The sequence below is a fragment of the Numenius arquata genome, chromosome 10 (assembly GCF_964106895.1).
Source record: "Numenius arquata chromosome 10, bNumArq3.hap1.1, whole genome shotgun sequence".
Lineage (NCBI taxonomy): Eukaryota > Metazoa > Chordata > Aves > Charadriiformes > Scolopacidae > Numenius > Numenius arquata.
Window position 1 is genome coordinate 539,866 of NC_133585.1, and position 17,721 is coordinate 557,586.

Consider the following 17,721-nt stretch of genomic DNA (forward strand, 5'->3'; position numbering starts at 1 on the left):
TAACTGATCAAAGTGATGGGTTAAAAATTTATTTTTCACACAATGCCAAATCTGAAGCTTTACAAATGAGTCTTTTTTCTGGCATCCCTTGCAGTTCAGAAGTTGCGTGGTCAGGCTGACTTTCCATGTCAAACCTGTACAACCATTGAGCAGATAGGTGTAATTCCTGTCACCGTCACTGCACTCACGGAGATGTAACTGATGGGCACTTACCGAGCGATTATCAGTACCCTGTAAGGAATGTGTGTATACAGTTTTTAATTGCTTCACACGTCTTTTGTAATCAGGAAATGAAAGACTTTGTGGCAATGCAGGCAGGGGTGGGGAACCTGCAATTCGTCCTAGAAACAGGACAGAGCCGGATGGGTTGGGAGCATGTGAAAATGGTGGAAGGTGGCAGGTCCTTAGTGAGGAGCTACTGTGCCCTGTGAAAAGATGGGTATTTTTTTCACTATTTTCTGACTTTTTTTTTTTTTTTTTTTGCTATTTTTTAAATAGATGACCTGTTTTAAGAATCTTTGCTGCTGTTAGAACCTATTATTATAAATAATTACTAGGAGGAGAATTGTTCATTCTGGAAATCCGTAGTAATGCTCCATAAGCTCAGAGATGTTTCTCCTGAATATGGGGCACAATTAAAAATTGAGTCATTGCCCATTTAAATAACCAAACCCACACACAAGAAAACAAACCCCCAAACCTTGAAGAAATAATAGACTTTTTAAACACCCAAAAGGGAGTTGTTAAATATTACTTTTTTCCTTATCTAATGGACTGTTTTAGTAATGATTTTTAATTGACAGTTGTTTATCACCAGCCAGGAATTCATATTATCTTCTGAATCGTTATTTTCTTATGAAAGTATGGAGCTTTTATTTTTAATAAAATAAACTCTTCAAGTTAATTTTTGCTTGAACCCTGAGTACCTGAGCAGTTCTGCTTACCATTGAAAAGTTACAGCTATTGCCATGGATATAAGGGACAAAATTACTTCAGTTCTTATTCTGATTACTCTTGCAATCCCCTTTTCCATGCTAAACTCCCACCAAGTAGGTTACAGTGGAAGCTGTGTTCAGGTTTCTGATTATTCTCATTTTCTAGTGGGAAGATGATGTAGACGTGAAGACTGGGGATGAGGAGGGAAAAACCAAACGTGGGGTATTTGCTGAACTCTCAAAAAGTATTTTTAGGCTCCTCTCCTTTTACACTTACTGGTCCATGTGCAGTTCCTTTGCCTGCGTTTCCAGTAGTTTGGTCAATGTATTAAATGTATTTCTGGGCTTAGGATATTTTTTAGCCTGTAACTTTTTACTTCCCTCCTTTGTGTAATGCTAATGCTCTTTTAATCCCATTTGCACATAGGCATTTAATGACAGGTATCCTGTCTGCATGCACAGAAAATATGTACGTGAAATGACAGCAGAAATATATTTTTGAAGGGCACTGTAACCATTTGTGAGGAGATCTGTGGCAGTGGCTTAGCGTTACAATGTGTGTGTATGGAGTTGTCATTATGCAGTGGATCAGATGACTTGAGGATAATTGATTTTTTGAAGTATATTACTTTGTAAGGGATCAGGTGGAATTCATGGCAGGTTAGGTTTTATGATTCTTGGCTGAATTTTAGCTCTCTGGAGGTTAGCCTTTTTGCTTACTCAACAGCTGGTGGTTTTGTGCAGAGACTGGTGCCCTCTGGTGCTTCAATAGATTTTTGCATGTAAGCACAAAAATTGTCAATAAGACCTCTTAAATACATCTTTTTCGTATTGTGTTTCAGTTTTGAAAATAAAAATCTCAGGGAGTCTTTTTATGGTATAAAGTAACCTTGTTTGATGTCTTTAATTGGAAAATGGTTGTATATCTGAAAATTCTCCTTAGTTTTTTTATTGAGACCTGAATTCAAATCTGCTTATGCTTCGCTTTCTCCCTTCAGCCCAGCTGGTAAGAAAAGACCAAGGTGAAAATATCCCTATTGCAGTAAAATTGAGCCTGTGACTGAGACCTCTTTCTGCCTTAGGTTAAGCTGTCTCTGACTATTCCTAGTTCGTTATTTCCCTCATTCGAGTACTTCCTGGACTATCTTCTATTTACCGAGACCGGCATTAATGTGACTCATACTGTCCAGTTGTTGGGATGAGTCAGAAAAAAAGGTCTCTGTGTCTATATACAGAGTTCTGGGAAATACAAACAAATAACCTGCCCTGCGTTACCAGAAACCCCCTCCGGCTCTGTGTCCTCGGTGGGTGCTGCGTGTCCATGGCTGGGGTGGAGTGGTGCTGCCCTGCCATCCCTGGCAGAGCTGGTACCTAACCAGGCACTCCTTAGCGAGCTCTCCCCACGGGCTGGAAACTAAGGTGCTGTGGTGCGTGTTTTTCTTCCTTGTGCCAAAATGAAGTACAAACTTCTGTCTCCAACCTCAGTCATTTTCTCCTTTTTTTCTTTCCCCAGTTTAAAGGCTCTCACGGAGAGAGCTTCCTCTCCAGGGTTTCGTGGTGTGAGTCACCCGCTGGGAGCCTGTAGGTTTCTGGAGCTGTAGAGACCACCGGCTGAAAGCAGCTGTCAGACAGACTGACCGTGTCGTTCGGTTCAGATTTCTGCTGCCTTTCAGACCAACGGCGTCCACTTCAGGGTCCCGTAGAGCCAAATAGGGTCCCTGGGGTTCTTCATTCACAAGTAGATAGATGTAAACAGAAATTGAAAGCACGATATATTACACGTGTGTCATGGCTTAACCCCAACGGGCCACTGAGCACCACCCAGCTCAGTTTGCATCGGGGGGAGAATCGGAAGGGTAAAAGGGGCAAAAAACTTGTGGGTTGAGATAAAGACAGTTTAATATGTAGAGCAAAAGCTGTGTTACACAAGTGAAGCCAAGCGAGGCTCCCCATCGCAGGCCGGGGTCCAGCTATCCCCCGGAGAGCCGGGCTCCATCAGCCTAACGGTGACCTGGAGGAGACAAACGGCATCACTCCCAATGTCCCCCCTTCCTCCTCCTTCCCCCAGCTTTATATACTGAGCACGACGTATGGTTTGGGATATTCCTGTGGTCAGTTGGGGTCAGCTGCCCCGGCTGTGTCCCCTCCTGACTCCTTGTGTCCCCCAGCCCATCAGTGATGGGCCGAGGAGCAGAAAGGCTGTGACACCCCTGTGCTGCCGGCACAGGTCCCAGCACAGCCCCCTGCCAGCTACTGGGGAGAACGTTAACTCTATCCCAGCCAAAACCAGCACAACTGATACAGTTTCTCGACAGCCAAGGCACGTTTGCCCCTTTCTATGACTCTTCCCACTGACAGCAACTTAAAATGAGAGAGAGAGATTTTTAGGGCAGGCGTAGTATGTAGTACTACATGTAGTACTAGTACTAGTACACTACGTGTAGAGCATGTAGTGCTCATCTGCTGAAAAAACGCATCGGGAAGGGTTACTGCTTCCTCACTCTCTTCCCAGCAGAACTCTGTGTGTGTGTGTTGCAAATGCTGTTGATTTTGTCTTGTAGTTGAAAAGAACGAGCTATAGGATGCTTTCAGGATTCTGTGTCTCTCTCCAGGATATTGCAGTATGGTGATTTGTCTGCCTGAGGGTCGGACTCTGAAACGTGCAGCATTGCTGTTGGGATTGCCTGCAGTGCCGTGCTCTGTTGAAATGTACACCTTCAGATAATTATTCAAAGGTAGCAATTACTTTATTTAGGTAAGTGTAGGTAATTTCTGAAATGTATGTATGGAAAATAAGCTTCAGTATCAGAAATAAGCCTTACTGTACTGTGCCTGGTGTTCCTGCCTGGGTCGGTCAGGTGTGCATCACCTTGGTTGGGTTGGCGGTTGTGAGAAAAAGCCTGATTTCTGTCCCTGGCCAGAGATGTCAGGACTCTCTCCAGTACCAGTGCTCTTGGAAGGACTTTAGGTCAGGATCTTCCAAAGCCTCTGAAATAGCGTGTGTGTGTGTGGTGTGCTGAGAGCAGAGTCTTAGGGACATGAGTAATCTTGTTTAATTCATCCTCTCGCTTCTCACCTAGATCAGAGGGCTGTGATACAAAGTGTGAATTTCTTTTAAATACTGTGATGATGTATTTCTTTAAAGGTAAGGAGTTCTGTCTCGTTTTTTTCATGAGTGTGCTGAAGAGGGTTGATTTGTTATTGTTCCCACAAGATGGAGCTGTTTACATATGTAATTAACACAGAATTTATACTTCTAGCATCAAAATACTGTTTTAGATCACAGATCACCATTTTATTAGTGTCCCCACAGAAAGCAGTGCAACGTAGAACATAAAAACCAGTCACTATTATTTTAATAAGGTAGGGTAATCTTGTGGTTAGGGCAGTGTGTCGGGATGTATACAGTATTGATTTCTTCCCCCTCAGTTTTAAACGTTTATTCCCTGTACAATTTTGAAGTAAATATTGTGATAATACCACTGAGAATTATCAATCAGTATTTTATTTATTATCATTAAGCTGAAGTATAAGTAGCTTTAATATTGAGAAAAAATAATAAACGCTGATTTTTGTAACAATGAATACTGTATGGCCTATGCTACATCGTATGCGCCTCCAGAATCTCTGGCTCTGTTGTCTGGAATTGTGTGATAACATCGTAAAGAGAAATCTGATGACAAATTATTTCCCTCTCGGTATTGTAGCGGCATCTGCTGGTGTTGGCAGATCTGAAATCGATCAGAAGGTATCGGGACAGCCGTGCTGGACTGCAGCTTCCCCACAGTTACCGGGCAATGTCTAGGTCCAAAAAGGCGGTGATTCATGCCACCACAGACAGTTTGGTGTGACAAATCCAAGTGTGGAGTTCTTGCACCATCTTTTTACAGTCTTGCTCTCATTTCAGGTCTGTTTGGTCTAGTGTGTTTTACTACTGTTTTCACTTACTGTTGTGTTACACAACTGACTGTTACACAGCGACAGATGGAAGTCTCATGTGTTTGTGATATGGCATTCCTTTCCCGCTTCCCTTTGACAACATTGGAAGAAGACCTAAACTTGAAGACTCCTTCCACCCTTACATAAAAGGCTGAAGGAAGCAGTGATAAATAGAACGTTTTTTCTGTTTATTGCTTTAGCACCCAGTGCAGTGTAGGTGGTGAGTCCAGCCCATCCAGAGGAAGCTCCTGCATGCCCAGTATCTGGGAAGACATGGTCTGATGCCTCTGGTCCTCCTAATCCTTTTGTTTTTCTCCAGGAACAGTAGTCTGGAGACAGGTGGATGTCCCTGCACATCCACCTTGTAGGTCCCAACGTCTCTGACCCTTTTCTGGTAGAGGGAGAGCAGCACTCGTGTAACCAGCTTGTACCGTCTATTTTGGAGCACATCAGCTGTTGAACCTTTTTCAGGTGGTCTGACGGGACGCTCAGGGGGAGAGACCGACTGTCGCACGTTTGTTCCTTACACTGCGGTGCTGGGAAGGGTGAGGGGTATTTTTCCCTTTGTGAAGCACTTCATGGGGCAATAGTCTTCTACTTTTCCCCTGGGCGCTTTGGAGGAAGGAGCCTGCCTTTCAGTACCATAGCCTTTTCCCATTATCAGCAAAAAGGTGATGTTCTAGGAATATTTTCTTGAATAGATTTTTTCTTGAGAAAATGTTTACAATGCGCAGGCTGTCAGGAGTTGGCTCCTGTCCTTCGGCACGTAGGACGGCTTATTGCCTTTCTCATTTCTCTTACTTAGGTTGCTTCTCTGAGCACATAGCTCAACGTCAAAAGGAACTGAAAAAGGATGAAGAATCTAGTTTCAAGAGTCTTTTCAACCTCTTCTGTACCCTTTTCTTCCTTGAAAGGCAGAGTTCTTGTCAGACACTCGGCTATAGGTTTGTTGCAGGGGTGACGATGGGCCCAGATCTTGGCAGAGCCCAGCTGTCTGCTTAGAAAACGGGATCTGGAAGAACATGGGAAGTCGTACTTCTCTGAGAAGACTGGGAGGGAAGTACTTTCTCTCTACTCAAGAGGTTTAGAGGCTTTGACTCACTGTTGCCTGGGTCTTGAACCTAAGGCTGTACTTCTTCTACAAGCAACATTGAGGTCATTGGAACTTCAGCCTTTTTTTTTTTTTTCCCCCATGTTAAGATTTTTTTATTTTTTGAAGCAACTTCTTATGGAATTCTGGAGAAAACTTTTGTAATTACAAAAGGAAATTAGAGGCTAAAAAGAGCAATTTAAAGATGTTTGATCTCCTGATTTTTTTTTTGAACGCTTGTATTTTGCAGTACAAAGGTGTGTGTGTGTGTATGACTGTACCATCCTCGTACTGCCACGCTGCTTCTATCTGAAAAGCTGCTTCAAAGACTACCTGTCTCTGCTGTTGTTGCTGTATCAAGTTACTGATCAAATTTTGGAACTGCCGGTGCCTTGCCTTTTTGGGGAGACTTCATACCTTTGGTTTCAAGCACAGTTCTTTGGCAGAGGAAGCAAGAAAAGAGGTGTTACAAAGAGTAAAGCTTTCAGTTGCCCCGTCTCCTGTGCTCACTCTCACGCTTGAGCATTTTTCCATCAGCTTTCTGTATCTGACGCAGCTCAACAGCCTCTGCGGCGGTGATTGCTCCAGGGGTCATGTCTCCTGCGTGGGGTTTGTAAGTGTACTATTGAAACAATGAGTGAAAGATCCCAAAAGACCTGATTTTGGCCTTTCCTGAAAGCTGGATGCGGTGGAGGCAGCAGTGGTGGGCAGGTGTGTGTGGTGGCTTTGCCCTGGGACGGTCAGGAGGAGGTGGGAGCAGGGGTTGCCTCCCCAGGCTCTGCTCCTCCTGCTGGAACCCTCCAGCCGGGGTAACTCCGGTGTTAGCAATACCACAAACCCAGATTCGTATGTTTGCACTTCATATTTAGCAAAGAGTGGAATTTGATGGAAGAGCGATCCATGCTATTTGAGGTGGTCAGAGAAACTGATTCTTTTGTACCCGTATTTGAGCATTAGGGCATAAATAAGCGAGCAGTGAGGCTCAGGTCAAGCATGATGTAACTGGTTAAGCACCTGGATTAATGCCATAAGGGCTGGTTCAGTTCTCAGTTTTGCGCCATCTCTTGCTTTTAATGCTGATTTCGGTGGAGTGGATCACAAGTGGTGCCACCGTAGCATCAAGTTTGCATGCTTTTATTTTCTTTTTAAGGGAGAGATTTCAATAAAGATCCTTGTGTACTACTTTTATTTTCTTATTTGTGTTTAACAGGTCTGTATATGATGACCAACCAAATGCACACCAGAGGTTTATGGAAAAACTAGATGCCTGCATACGTAACCATGACAGGGAGATAGAAAAGATGTGCAATTTTCACCATCAGGGCTTTGTGGATGCTATTACAGAACTTCTTAAAGTTAGGGCTGATGCAGAGAAATTAAAGGTAAGGAACTCGTTTTTCAGAGTTTCATATATCATTGTCTTTTCATTTAAAAGAAGGAACTTGACACTCTTACTGAAGAACAAGAATTTCGTGATTGTCACATACACTCTGATGTTTGCAGTCATTTTTTAAAAGTGGATTATTTAGGATTTGTGATGAGAGCTGTGTTGCCTGATCCCGTAACTTACATTTACAAAGCTGAATATTTTATTAGGTCTAATTCTGACTTTTTAAAAAAAATATGTTTTCAGAAAACATTACCAAAACTATTTTTCCCTTTTTAAAGACTTTCTCAAAAGGTAAAGAACAACAAATGGTAAAACTAGTATTTCTTGCATAGGTCTTTTTCTAATCATGCGTTTACACATCAGACCTTAGAAAAAACGAAACTCTTGATTAGAAAAATAAAAATACTGCAATTATGCATGAAAAATAATTTTTCTTTACTCTATAATGAGTAGGAGAATAGGTGGAGTTAGTAGTTTTCATTAGAAATGAGAACTAAGATTTACTCCCAAATCAGAACACAGAATAGTGAATTATGAGATCCGTCCCTTTTAGCTCTCTTTACACTTTTGCGAGCAAAATATGCACACCAGACAGAATGAGCATAGTTCATCAGAGGTTATGATTAGAAGAGCATTATATAAAGGATATTCAGATAACAAGAGACCAAATACAGCGTCAATGAGGTCATTGAGCATCTTTGTTCAGAAATTAATGAGATTTTTAATAAACTAGAATGTGCTTCCTTATTATGATGACCTAATGAGTCACTTACTATGTGGGAAAATCTGAGGTCGAGCTTTGCCTGCACCTGCAGCATTAAAATGTTGCTGTGGTTTGGAGATTTCCACGTTTGATGTTAATCAACCACCCAGTGTTTGCATTCAGCAAAGTATGAATGTTTAATTACCATAAAATGCAATCACCATTTCTTACAGACAATGAATGGCCCATAGAGCTCATTGAGGTTATCAAAAAGGGACCAGTGGTCAATTGGGTCAATGATTTGAATTGTTTGACAGACCTACAGAAACAAGGAAAGTTCAAAAATCCCAAGTAAATTTGAGAAGTTTGCCACAGAATCTGTTAGAAAGAACTGTCATAAGTAATTGAAGTTAACAAAAGCCCTTTGCGATCAAAAGTTCAAGTTCAAGCTGTAGAGTTAATTTGAATTTGCATTTCTTTGTTCTAAGTTTCTCATGAAGCATGATCTGATTACAAGGGTGAGCAGTCACATCAGGGCAATATATGCATATTTGTCTAACAAAGGTGAAATTATTTTTAAGGTCCAAGTTACTGACACCAACCGAAGGCTTCAGGATGCTGGGAAAGAGGTGAGAAAATGGTGCTTCCTATATGGACATTATGAATATTTGTAGCAAATTAAGTTTATTTGCATAATTTAATTGTGATTTTCTTTCCTTTTCTTTTTTTTTTTTTTTAAATCTCTAAGGTGATAGCCCAAACAGAGGAAATCATCCGATGTAGAGTTCAGCAACGGAACATTACAACAGTTGTGGAAAAACTGCAGTTGTGTCTTCCAGGTGAGTGACCTCTAGCTAAATACAATGGCAAATTAAATAAAGTAAGTCACAATAGCCAAAATGGAAAAGAATTTTATTTTTTAAGTTGTGGTCCTGTAACATCCAGTTTAACCAAAAAATTAACGGGTTTCAAAAAGATGTCAACATGTAGGTTCCATGTCTCTTACAATATTGATCGAGCAGTTATGCCATTTCATGAGAAGAGAGTGAGACAGGTATAAATGATGCAAACAATGTAGCCACATACAGCTTTAAATGAAGTAATATTTTTAATAAGATAAACAATGAATTTATTGCTTGAGTGTGGTTTTTAGTGTTTGAATCCTAGGGAAAATACAAATGATTCTATTCCAACGTTGTACTTTTAGCTATGTGTCATTACAGCCTTTTTTTAAATAAAACATAAGGGCTGTAAATGATGTTTCAGAAAGGTAGATTATAGGACTGCACACAGCTCTATAAGAGCTGTTTAGTCCTGTTTGGAATATTGGTGTAAAACAGATTGGAGAATTTTTCTTTGTGAAGTCTCGTTGTTAACCTGTCAGGAGTACAGTAGGTGGTACTGTTGCCATTTAATGGAGACAGGTCATAGACAGGTAACGCAGATAAAGTTATGTCTGTACTGAGTGAATGGATGTGCTCCACACATACAGTGTCTACTGTTTTGTTTCATCTTAATTCTTTATTATTTAAAAGCTATTAAGAGTTCAATTCTTTTTCCTTTCTCAGCTGCATTCTAGAACTTGTTTTTACTAGTTTTATCACATTTATATTACTGTTGGAATTAAATAAGGTAAATTTAGCATATCCTTTTCTATGGTTTATTTTGTCCTTTACAGTATATATTTTCCTCTTTTATTAACTAAAGCCACAATAAGATCCATGGGTTAATCTGCTTGTTTTTATGCAGTGCTGGAAATGTACAGCAAACTAAAAGAACAGATGAATGTAAAAAGGTGAGTGAACTTAATTCTATGAGTAATATACAACATTTGTAAGTAAACTGATAGAATAACAAACACTAATGTAGACAAGAAAGTATCCTAAGTCCTGTGGCTTGGTACGTGTAGTCTTCATAACACTTTCTCTGTGTTTCAAGAATGTCACTGCAAGTGAACAAATGTAGTATTAAATATAAACAATTGTAGGAGCTTATAGATTGCCATGAAAAATAATGTTTACTTCAATAAGCATGACATGCAGTGAAATTATGGTTATAAAATCTGAAGTGTGTTATTTTTTTAATACTTAAAACAGATTAAGAAGCAAGAATAATAAGATCCTTAGGGAGTAAAGATCCTTCAGAGTACATCGATACCTGATTAATCTATCATGATGTATTTAAATAAAATTCATAATCCAAGAAAACAGGACATTTAACTCCATATACCTTTCTTTAGACCTATCTGGTATCTCTGTGCTAATCTTTTGTGTACGTGGGACTATGAGAATGAAGTGCAGAAAATGTGTTGTGGTTTGGGTGATTTTTTTACCTCTGTGACAAATTGACATGTTAAAAAAATTAAAACCATAATTAAAAATAAATTTCTAGAGTAATGGTTTCTAACTGGTAGGTGTCCAGTTGCTCCTTCCTCTGTTGTGCCTTCACTTTCCATCTTCTCAGAGGGCCCCAATAAGTGGGTAACCCCAGTGTCCCCAGTTCTCTCTGCGGCCGCTTGGCTGCTCCTGTCCCTCTGGGGCTGTCACCCTGTCCCACTGGGGCCTGGCACCTGGTACATGCCCACCCCAGGGTTGATACGCTTTCTGAGATACCATCAGTCCTCTTTAAATCTAAAACTAAATTTCTATTATTTAAGAGACTCAGATCTAATAATTTCCCTGTGGAAGGAGTTGCCAGGCAGGAAGTCTTAAAAGTCAAAGGACGATGCACTGAATTGAGGGGTTTGGACGTGTCATTGTCATACCGTAAAAAGATGTAAGGGAGTGGGGAGATGCCATGGCTTTGATGTACCGTAGCTTGAAATCACGTGGAGCGCAGGAGGTTTAGATCCTGCTGCAGGCTACTGCTCCAGCTCAGACATCTCTCATTAGCTACGCTGCAGTTACTGTTCTGCCTGTGACTGACAGTTCCCTGTAATACAGCCAGAGGTGGCTGCCCCTGGAACTCACAGGTGATTCAAATGGTAATTCCTTGTGGCTGCGCAGGCAACAAATCCAAAGAGTGGGTGTATCTGGCTGTTCTCAGGAAGTGATGGAGCAGTAGCGAGGACACCCACAGCACCAGCGCACAGACCTGATAGCTGCTGTGTGCGGGTACGGGGAGTTTCAGAACGGACCTGTCTCAGTTTGCTGTGAAGCTTTCCTGGAGGTCAGAGAGAGGAGCATCCACGGGCTATGTCTCAACAAAACAATGAGGACTGTTTATTTTAGGCAAAGATAATTTTTCTCATAAACCTTCACTGATGTCCTGGTTTCAGCTGGGATAGAGTTAGTTTTCTTCCTGGTGTCTGCTGTGTTTTGGATTTAGTACAAGGATATTGCTGATAACACGTACTGTTTTAGCTGTCACTAAGTTGTGCTTATATCAAGTCAAGGACTTTTTCAGCTTCCCACAGAAGCTGAGAGGGAGCACAGGCAGGACGAGCTGCCAAAGGGATATCCCATACCATAGACGTCCTGCTCAGTGTATAAATGGGGGCTGGCCGGGGGGCAGGAACCCATGATTGCTGCTCGGGACAGGCTGGGCAACCAGTCCATCGGGTGGGGAGCAGTTGTATTGCATCACTCGTTTTGTGTATTCTTTTATCATTATTGTTATTATTTTCTTCTCGTCCATTACTGTTCTATTAAGCTGTCTTTATCTCAGCCCAGGAGGTTTCCTTTTTTCCCCCGTTCTCCTGTATCCCACTGAGCAGGGCAGGGGAGTGGGTGAAGGGCTGTGTGCTCCTGGTTGCTGGTCAGGGTTAAACCATGACACTGGTTTGTCATTGCAGCAAAGCTTTCATTGGTGTCTTAAAAAAAGACCTTTTCTGTTGACTTTCTCTGCTTGCAGCCTTTTAGAATATATTTTCTTATTTCATTGTCTTACAGTCTTGCACTATGAATTTCTAACGTTGAAAGGAAGGGAAGAAGAAAGTGTGGCTGTTCTATGTTTTGGGGGACAGTTGTTTTAGGATAAAGACTGGAATTCCATTTCCTGTCTCCATAGCAGGCACCTTTTACGATAATGCAGGACTTTGGGTCTGGAATACATACTGGTTTCTGCAGGTGGAAGGAAGGTTTGCTGAGGAGTCCAAAAAGCCATCTGTTGAGAGCAACTTTTGGTCCCGATGAACATGGGCTGTGTTTGAACTGATGACCTAGAGGTGAAAGGCTCTGTATCCTATTTATCTGTCTCCTGAGCCATGCATAACACAAGTTGACAAGAACTATAGTTGTGAGAGGAAGTAGCTGTGGAATCCGCTCTGAACAGAGACAATCGGCTGGGAAGAGTTATGGAGGGTTTGGAGTCTCAGCTCCGAAGCACAAGGAGAGGCGTGGGTTCTCCACCGCTCCCCCAGGCACCTCCTGGCGGCTCTGCGTTTAGATCGAACCACCTCGGTCTTTAATTTTAAGTCGGAGATAAGATCATCACACATTTTATACCACTCTGTTACCCTGGCCTGTGCGTTTCCATTTTGTTGTGTCTCTGGAGAACGTTCCCAGCTGCTTCCAGAGATTGTGTTCTCATTTGGAATTGTTAGAACTGGTGTTTTTGCAAGTCTCCTTCCACAACAAGTATTACAAAAAAAACCCAAACCCACCATACAATGAAAATAATTAAATAAATCAATCTGCTAAGGTTGTTGCCAAATCTTCTTGAATCTACTGTGAGAATGGCTAAAGAAAGAGTATGGTCTTTTAGAGTGAGCTTTTTGTCCTGAAAGACTTGGATTTGTTTTCTGACCTTACTACAAGCTTTCTTCTGAACTGTGGGAAAGAGTTGATCAGTTAATCAGGTTACTGAGTCTCACCCAGGCAGTCATGCAGCCTTTTTTTGCATAAACCTTCCAAACATTCAAATAAACCTGAAGACATAAAGGATGCAAATAGGAAAATGTCATCATTTATATAATTTGGTTCTATCCATGTCTGTATGGAAAGATACCAGAACTGGTAAAACCGATGGTGATTTGACTTTGGTTTCCTGCATTGCTTTGGAGCCACGTCAAAATGAAGCACTGGATTTTACCAACTACAAATCAGTGTTTCCCAGAGGCATCGTGAATCTGGAAAAAAACCCATCAAAATATATATTTGATACTGAACTGTCAGCTGCTTTCTTTCTCGTGGTTCTCACAACTGTATTTGTTTGATAATTTCTATTTTTTAAAAAATCTCGTATCGCATCGTTATGAATGAAAAAGGCATTTCACAGATGTGTTTTTCACACAGCAGCTCTTTAATCTCATTTTCAGACATACTGAGCTTTTGACTCAGTTTACAGAAGTTTCAGATGAATGACTTGTGTACAAATGTGTTATTCTCAGTAAAATCCACAGCCTGTGAGTTCACCTTGCTCCTGTCCTGTGTGACTTCTTGACTGCTCTACTTTAACTTGATGGGGCTTTTTTAGTAAGTTACAGTATTTCTCTTAACTGCCTCCAAATGACACTTCACTGATAAAAATCTTAAAAGTTCTCTCTGTCATATAAAACATAACTTAATACCTTGCGTACTCTAAAGTAATGGTCACTTTCTTTTTCTTTGGATTTTTTGTGTGTTGATGTTTCAAATTCTAATACAGACCTGACTACTCAGTATCTGGGCCTTGGGTCTTTTGTAAAATGCCAGCTAAATTTTAGAATAAGATGATACAAAACACTTATATTAATCTTTTGGGGGTTTTGTTGGTTTGTGGGGTTTTTTGAGGGTCTGGGGTTTTTTGTGGTTTTGGTTTTAGAAGTTTCCATTTTTATAGTTTGGAAACGTTAGTAAAGACCATCCTACCACGTTCTGGTTCTGATGACAAGATGGATCAGTTCTGGACAGTCTTATCATAGGACCTCTATGGGTGTTTCAAACTTGTGTCTTCAATGTCAAAGCTTACGTTATAAATTTTGTGTTGGGGAACATATTCTTACAAGATTAGCTCAGAAGAATAGACGGAGGACTGCCATATTTATATGAAAAAAATAACATTGAAGATACTTCCTTAACTCATTTGTAGCCAAATGGGCAACCTTTACCTTATGTGATTGATAATATAGGATGAGAGCTAATAATATTGTTGTCAAAAACTTCAGCATTAAGTTATATCTACGGAAAGTTTTTAAAGCAAAATATAGAAATATATCATTCCATGAAATAATATGCAAAACTTTTTTGTTTAAATCCTGACCTGCATTTGACCTTCAAATTAATAAGACTTCAGTGTTTTATCAGAACAGATGTTAAAAGGGCAGGGTCCTGAGCTCCATATATATATAATTAGTAAGGGGCTCTAGAATGGATTTAAAATGGATTATGCTAATTCTGATCTTAGAGACAGCAGTCAAAAACCTTCCAGATGAACTAACAGTGTTCTGATAAGCTGATCTGTATAATTTAAATAAAAACCTTTTATACGATTTTGATGCTATTATGGTTTTATTCACCAGAAGTCTCACCATGTGGCACTCTTCGTCATTTACTATTTAAAAAAACAAAAACCACACACATAAACCCCCCAGACGGCTTCTTATCTGCAACATTCCTGACGCCTTATGTATATTTTGTATAAACCAAGTATATAATAAACAAAAGCTCCTAATTTACACTTGAAACCTCTTTATTTGCAGTCTCCTGAAAGCAGTTGTGTTCTGGAATAAAAGGGAAGATTTTTCCCATCCTCCAGCTATGAGAACTGTTAGCTTAGAGATGTCTGATTGAGAAAATTCAAACCAGTGTGTTTATTTCAGAATGGAACAAAAAGTTATGCCTGAAGTATTAATAATCCATTATTGCTTGTCTGCAGAAGGGGAACCAGCAGCTTGAATTGTATTTCAGTTTGAAATTGTTTACTCACTGTATCTACAAAGTAATATCCACAAACAAAAGAACTGGAAAAGATGCTTTTCCAGGTTTTCTTCAACAGCCGAAGGGACTTTGCACATATTCGGCTTTTCCCTCTCAAAATGATTTGGTAATTTTCCAATGCTGCTTATGTAGGACTTTCAGGAAGAGAAGGGAATGTGGTGGAAGGAGGGGGTGTGTGTGTGTTCACATGTACCTAAAGAAGGCAGACACACGCAGGCACACTTCTCCAAGACTTTTTTTTCATCGTTCGATGCATATACTGCGCTGTTGGGTGATTGGCAATTTGTGTTTCAAAAAAAAAAGAACTCATTAAAAAACCCGAATAAGTTCAATCTAGGAGGGAAAATAATTGTTATGATTTTAGTGCCTCCATTCTACAAGATGCTTCATGTGTTGTTAGGAATCTAGTGATCGGAACAGCTGACTTACAGTGTTCACTTGAATGAGTCACTCTGACAGTTCACTGTTTTTTCCCAAACTAAGGCATTATGTGGATGACCTTTTGTTTCTTAGTTTTTCCAAGAGTAGGGTAATTTCATTAGATATATATTGATTGTCTGTATGATATTGATATCCTATATTTGATAAACAAAGTATTTTACTAAAATTTGATAAGAAGCTACATAATTTGATTTTGGTCTCTTTGTAGGTACTATTCTGCTTTAAAAACAATGGAACAGCTAGAAAATCTGTACCTTCCTAGAGTTAGCCAATACCGTTTTTGCCAGATAATGATAGAAAATCTTCCAAAACTGCGTGAAGAAATAAAAGAAATATCCATGTCGGATCTCAAGGATTTCTTGGAGAGCATTCGAAAGCATTCTGACAGAATTGGGGAAACCGCCATGAAGCAGGTAAGCCGACCTACCCGCCTGACGTCAGTCCTGTTACCCACCGGGAACACCGGTGTGGAGAGTCTCAGGTTAGCCCAGAAGGTTTGTCTGAGGGTTATAGTCATCACACAGACCTTTGAGATGCTGAAATAACTGCCTGGTGGCACAGGCATGGCGTTGGTGTGTTATTCTCCCCGGGAGAGCGGGTGCAGAGCCGGGGTGGAATGGGGACAGCTGGAGCCCCTTCCCATCACAAATAACCTGCCTCTTGACAGCACCGGTACTGGGCAAGCTTTACAACAGTCAAGGCTTTTAACAATTACTTGGAAAGCAAGTAAAGTTTTCATCTGACTTTTTGTCGGGCAGAGTTCAAGTTGCTGTTTTGTCATCTAAGGTTCTTGTGAAACGCAGCATTGATTATTATAAATGAAACTTAATCTCGAGATTATACTGCCCGTCTTTCTTGCGTTTCTTTCAGTAGTAAAGACAATATAGTGCATTTGGCTCCTGCAGCTGCCTGCTCGTGAAGGCTTAACTGAAGACAGCAAACAAGTAGCTGGGAACTCTGTGATAACTGTACTTTGTTTAAATATCAACTCTATGTTTGCTCTTTATGATCAGGAAAATTACAGATTATTTGTTTAATTTTTTTCTACCTTTAAATTTGCATTCTGAGGATTAGGGAAAAATTATGCAGAAATTAGCTATTGAAGTAATTTATCATCCCAAATCGATGAAGGACGATCATTGGTGTGGGCTGAGAGCACACATCTTGCAGTGACACTGGTGTGTGGTCAATAGCACCGCCTGGTTTTCGTGTCATAGCGAAACATTTCGTCAGTGATGAAGTTTGCATTACATCCCTCTTTATTGGTGCTACTTTTAAAACAGGCTCAGCAGCAGAAAACCTTCAGTACCGCCCTTCAGAAGCAGAATAATGTGAGCTATGGCCGCAATATGCATTTAGGTAGAAGCAGGATTTTGGAATCCAAAAATGAAATGACATTGAAGCGGACATTTGAAGAAGATGATGAACATGAAGAAGAGGTAACTTTGTACTAATGAGTACGTCTTATTTAAAGTGATTTGTGTAGGTTTATTGAGCAAAACTTGCAGTGTGCTCTCTGTAGATGGACAAGGTTAGTTAGGAAGGACCAGAGGCGCCTTCAAGGTACACCAGTCCAGATTAGTGGTTTAGAGAGAGGAAATAGTGCCAAAATATTAGTGGTATTAATGGGAGCTTTAGCATCATGTTTGGGGACATTCAAACTTGTAATTATTCTGAAATGCAGTTGCAATTTACATTATACAGTGTCTGCCCACTGTAGATGATATGTGGCCCCCTGGAATATTCTGCTATTGCTGAAGCCAGCATTTCTGTGTGGAGGACTTCAGCTTGTGCTAGAACTCTTTCAGCTATCAAATGCTCAGTATTCATAAATGGAATAAAACAGCAAGTATTTAGACCTTTAAATCTGGTGCTCTGAAAACACAGTGAAAGGAGCTTGGTCCTGTAACACAGATGAAATCTAGTACTGTAATACAAAGGGAGGGGATAGAACCCATCCAGTTTTGGGTCCTGAAATAACTGGCAAAAAGACTGATGCAGTTACTTTTCAAGTCATTAAAGTAAACTCCTGCCACTTTCTATGAAAACAGTAGTTTTACTAGCCATAAAACCTGCCAACAGAGTTGGCTTTTGCTGGTCTCAATTTGGGCATGTTTCTGTGTTCAACCCTGATGTATTCCCATATTCATCTGAACTTTAGATTCGTCAGTCTGCTAACTTTACACTCTGCTGAACTACTAATCCTCCCCTAAATCTCCAAATTTTTAAGAAAGCAAGTTGAGCAGTTGTAAAATTAAAGGTACTAAACCAGAATGTAGAAGGAAGGATAATTCTTTACCAGTAAGATGTCTTATGAAGTATTTATTAGGGGGACATGTTCTGCTGGTAATGTATCACATTTTGCA

The 17,721-nt window shown here is 40.4% G+C and overlaps 1 protein-coding gene across 3 annotated transcripts in view; it reads left to right on the plus strand.

Annotated features, from left to right (window-relative positions):
- EXOC6 (exocyst complex component 6) overlaps positions 1–17,721 on the plus strand; it is an 82,876-nt gene that overhangs the window by 12,337 nt on the left and 52,818 nt on the right. For all 3 annotated transcript variants that reach the window (XM_074155192.1, XM_074155194.1, XM_074155193.1), the window contains exons 2-7: positions 7,175–7,346; positions 8,639–8,686; positions 8,806–8,896; positions 9,807–9,852; positions 15,564–15,768; positions 16,639–16,794. In XM_074155192.1, the coding sequence (XP_074011293.1) occupies positions 7,175–7,346; positions 8,639–8,686; positions 8,806–8,896; positions 9,807–9,852; positions 15,564–15,768; positions 16,639–16,794 (718 nt within the window). The remainder of the gene's footprint in view (positions 1–7,174; positions 7,347–8,638; positions 8,687–8,805; positions 8,897–9,806; positions 9,853–15,563; positions 15,769–16,638; positions 16,795–17,721) is intronic.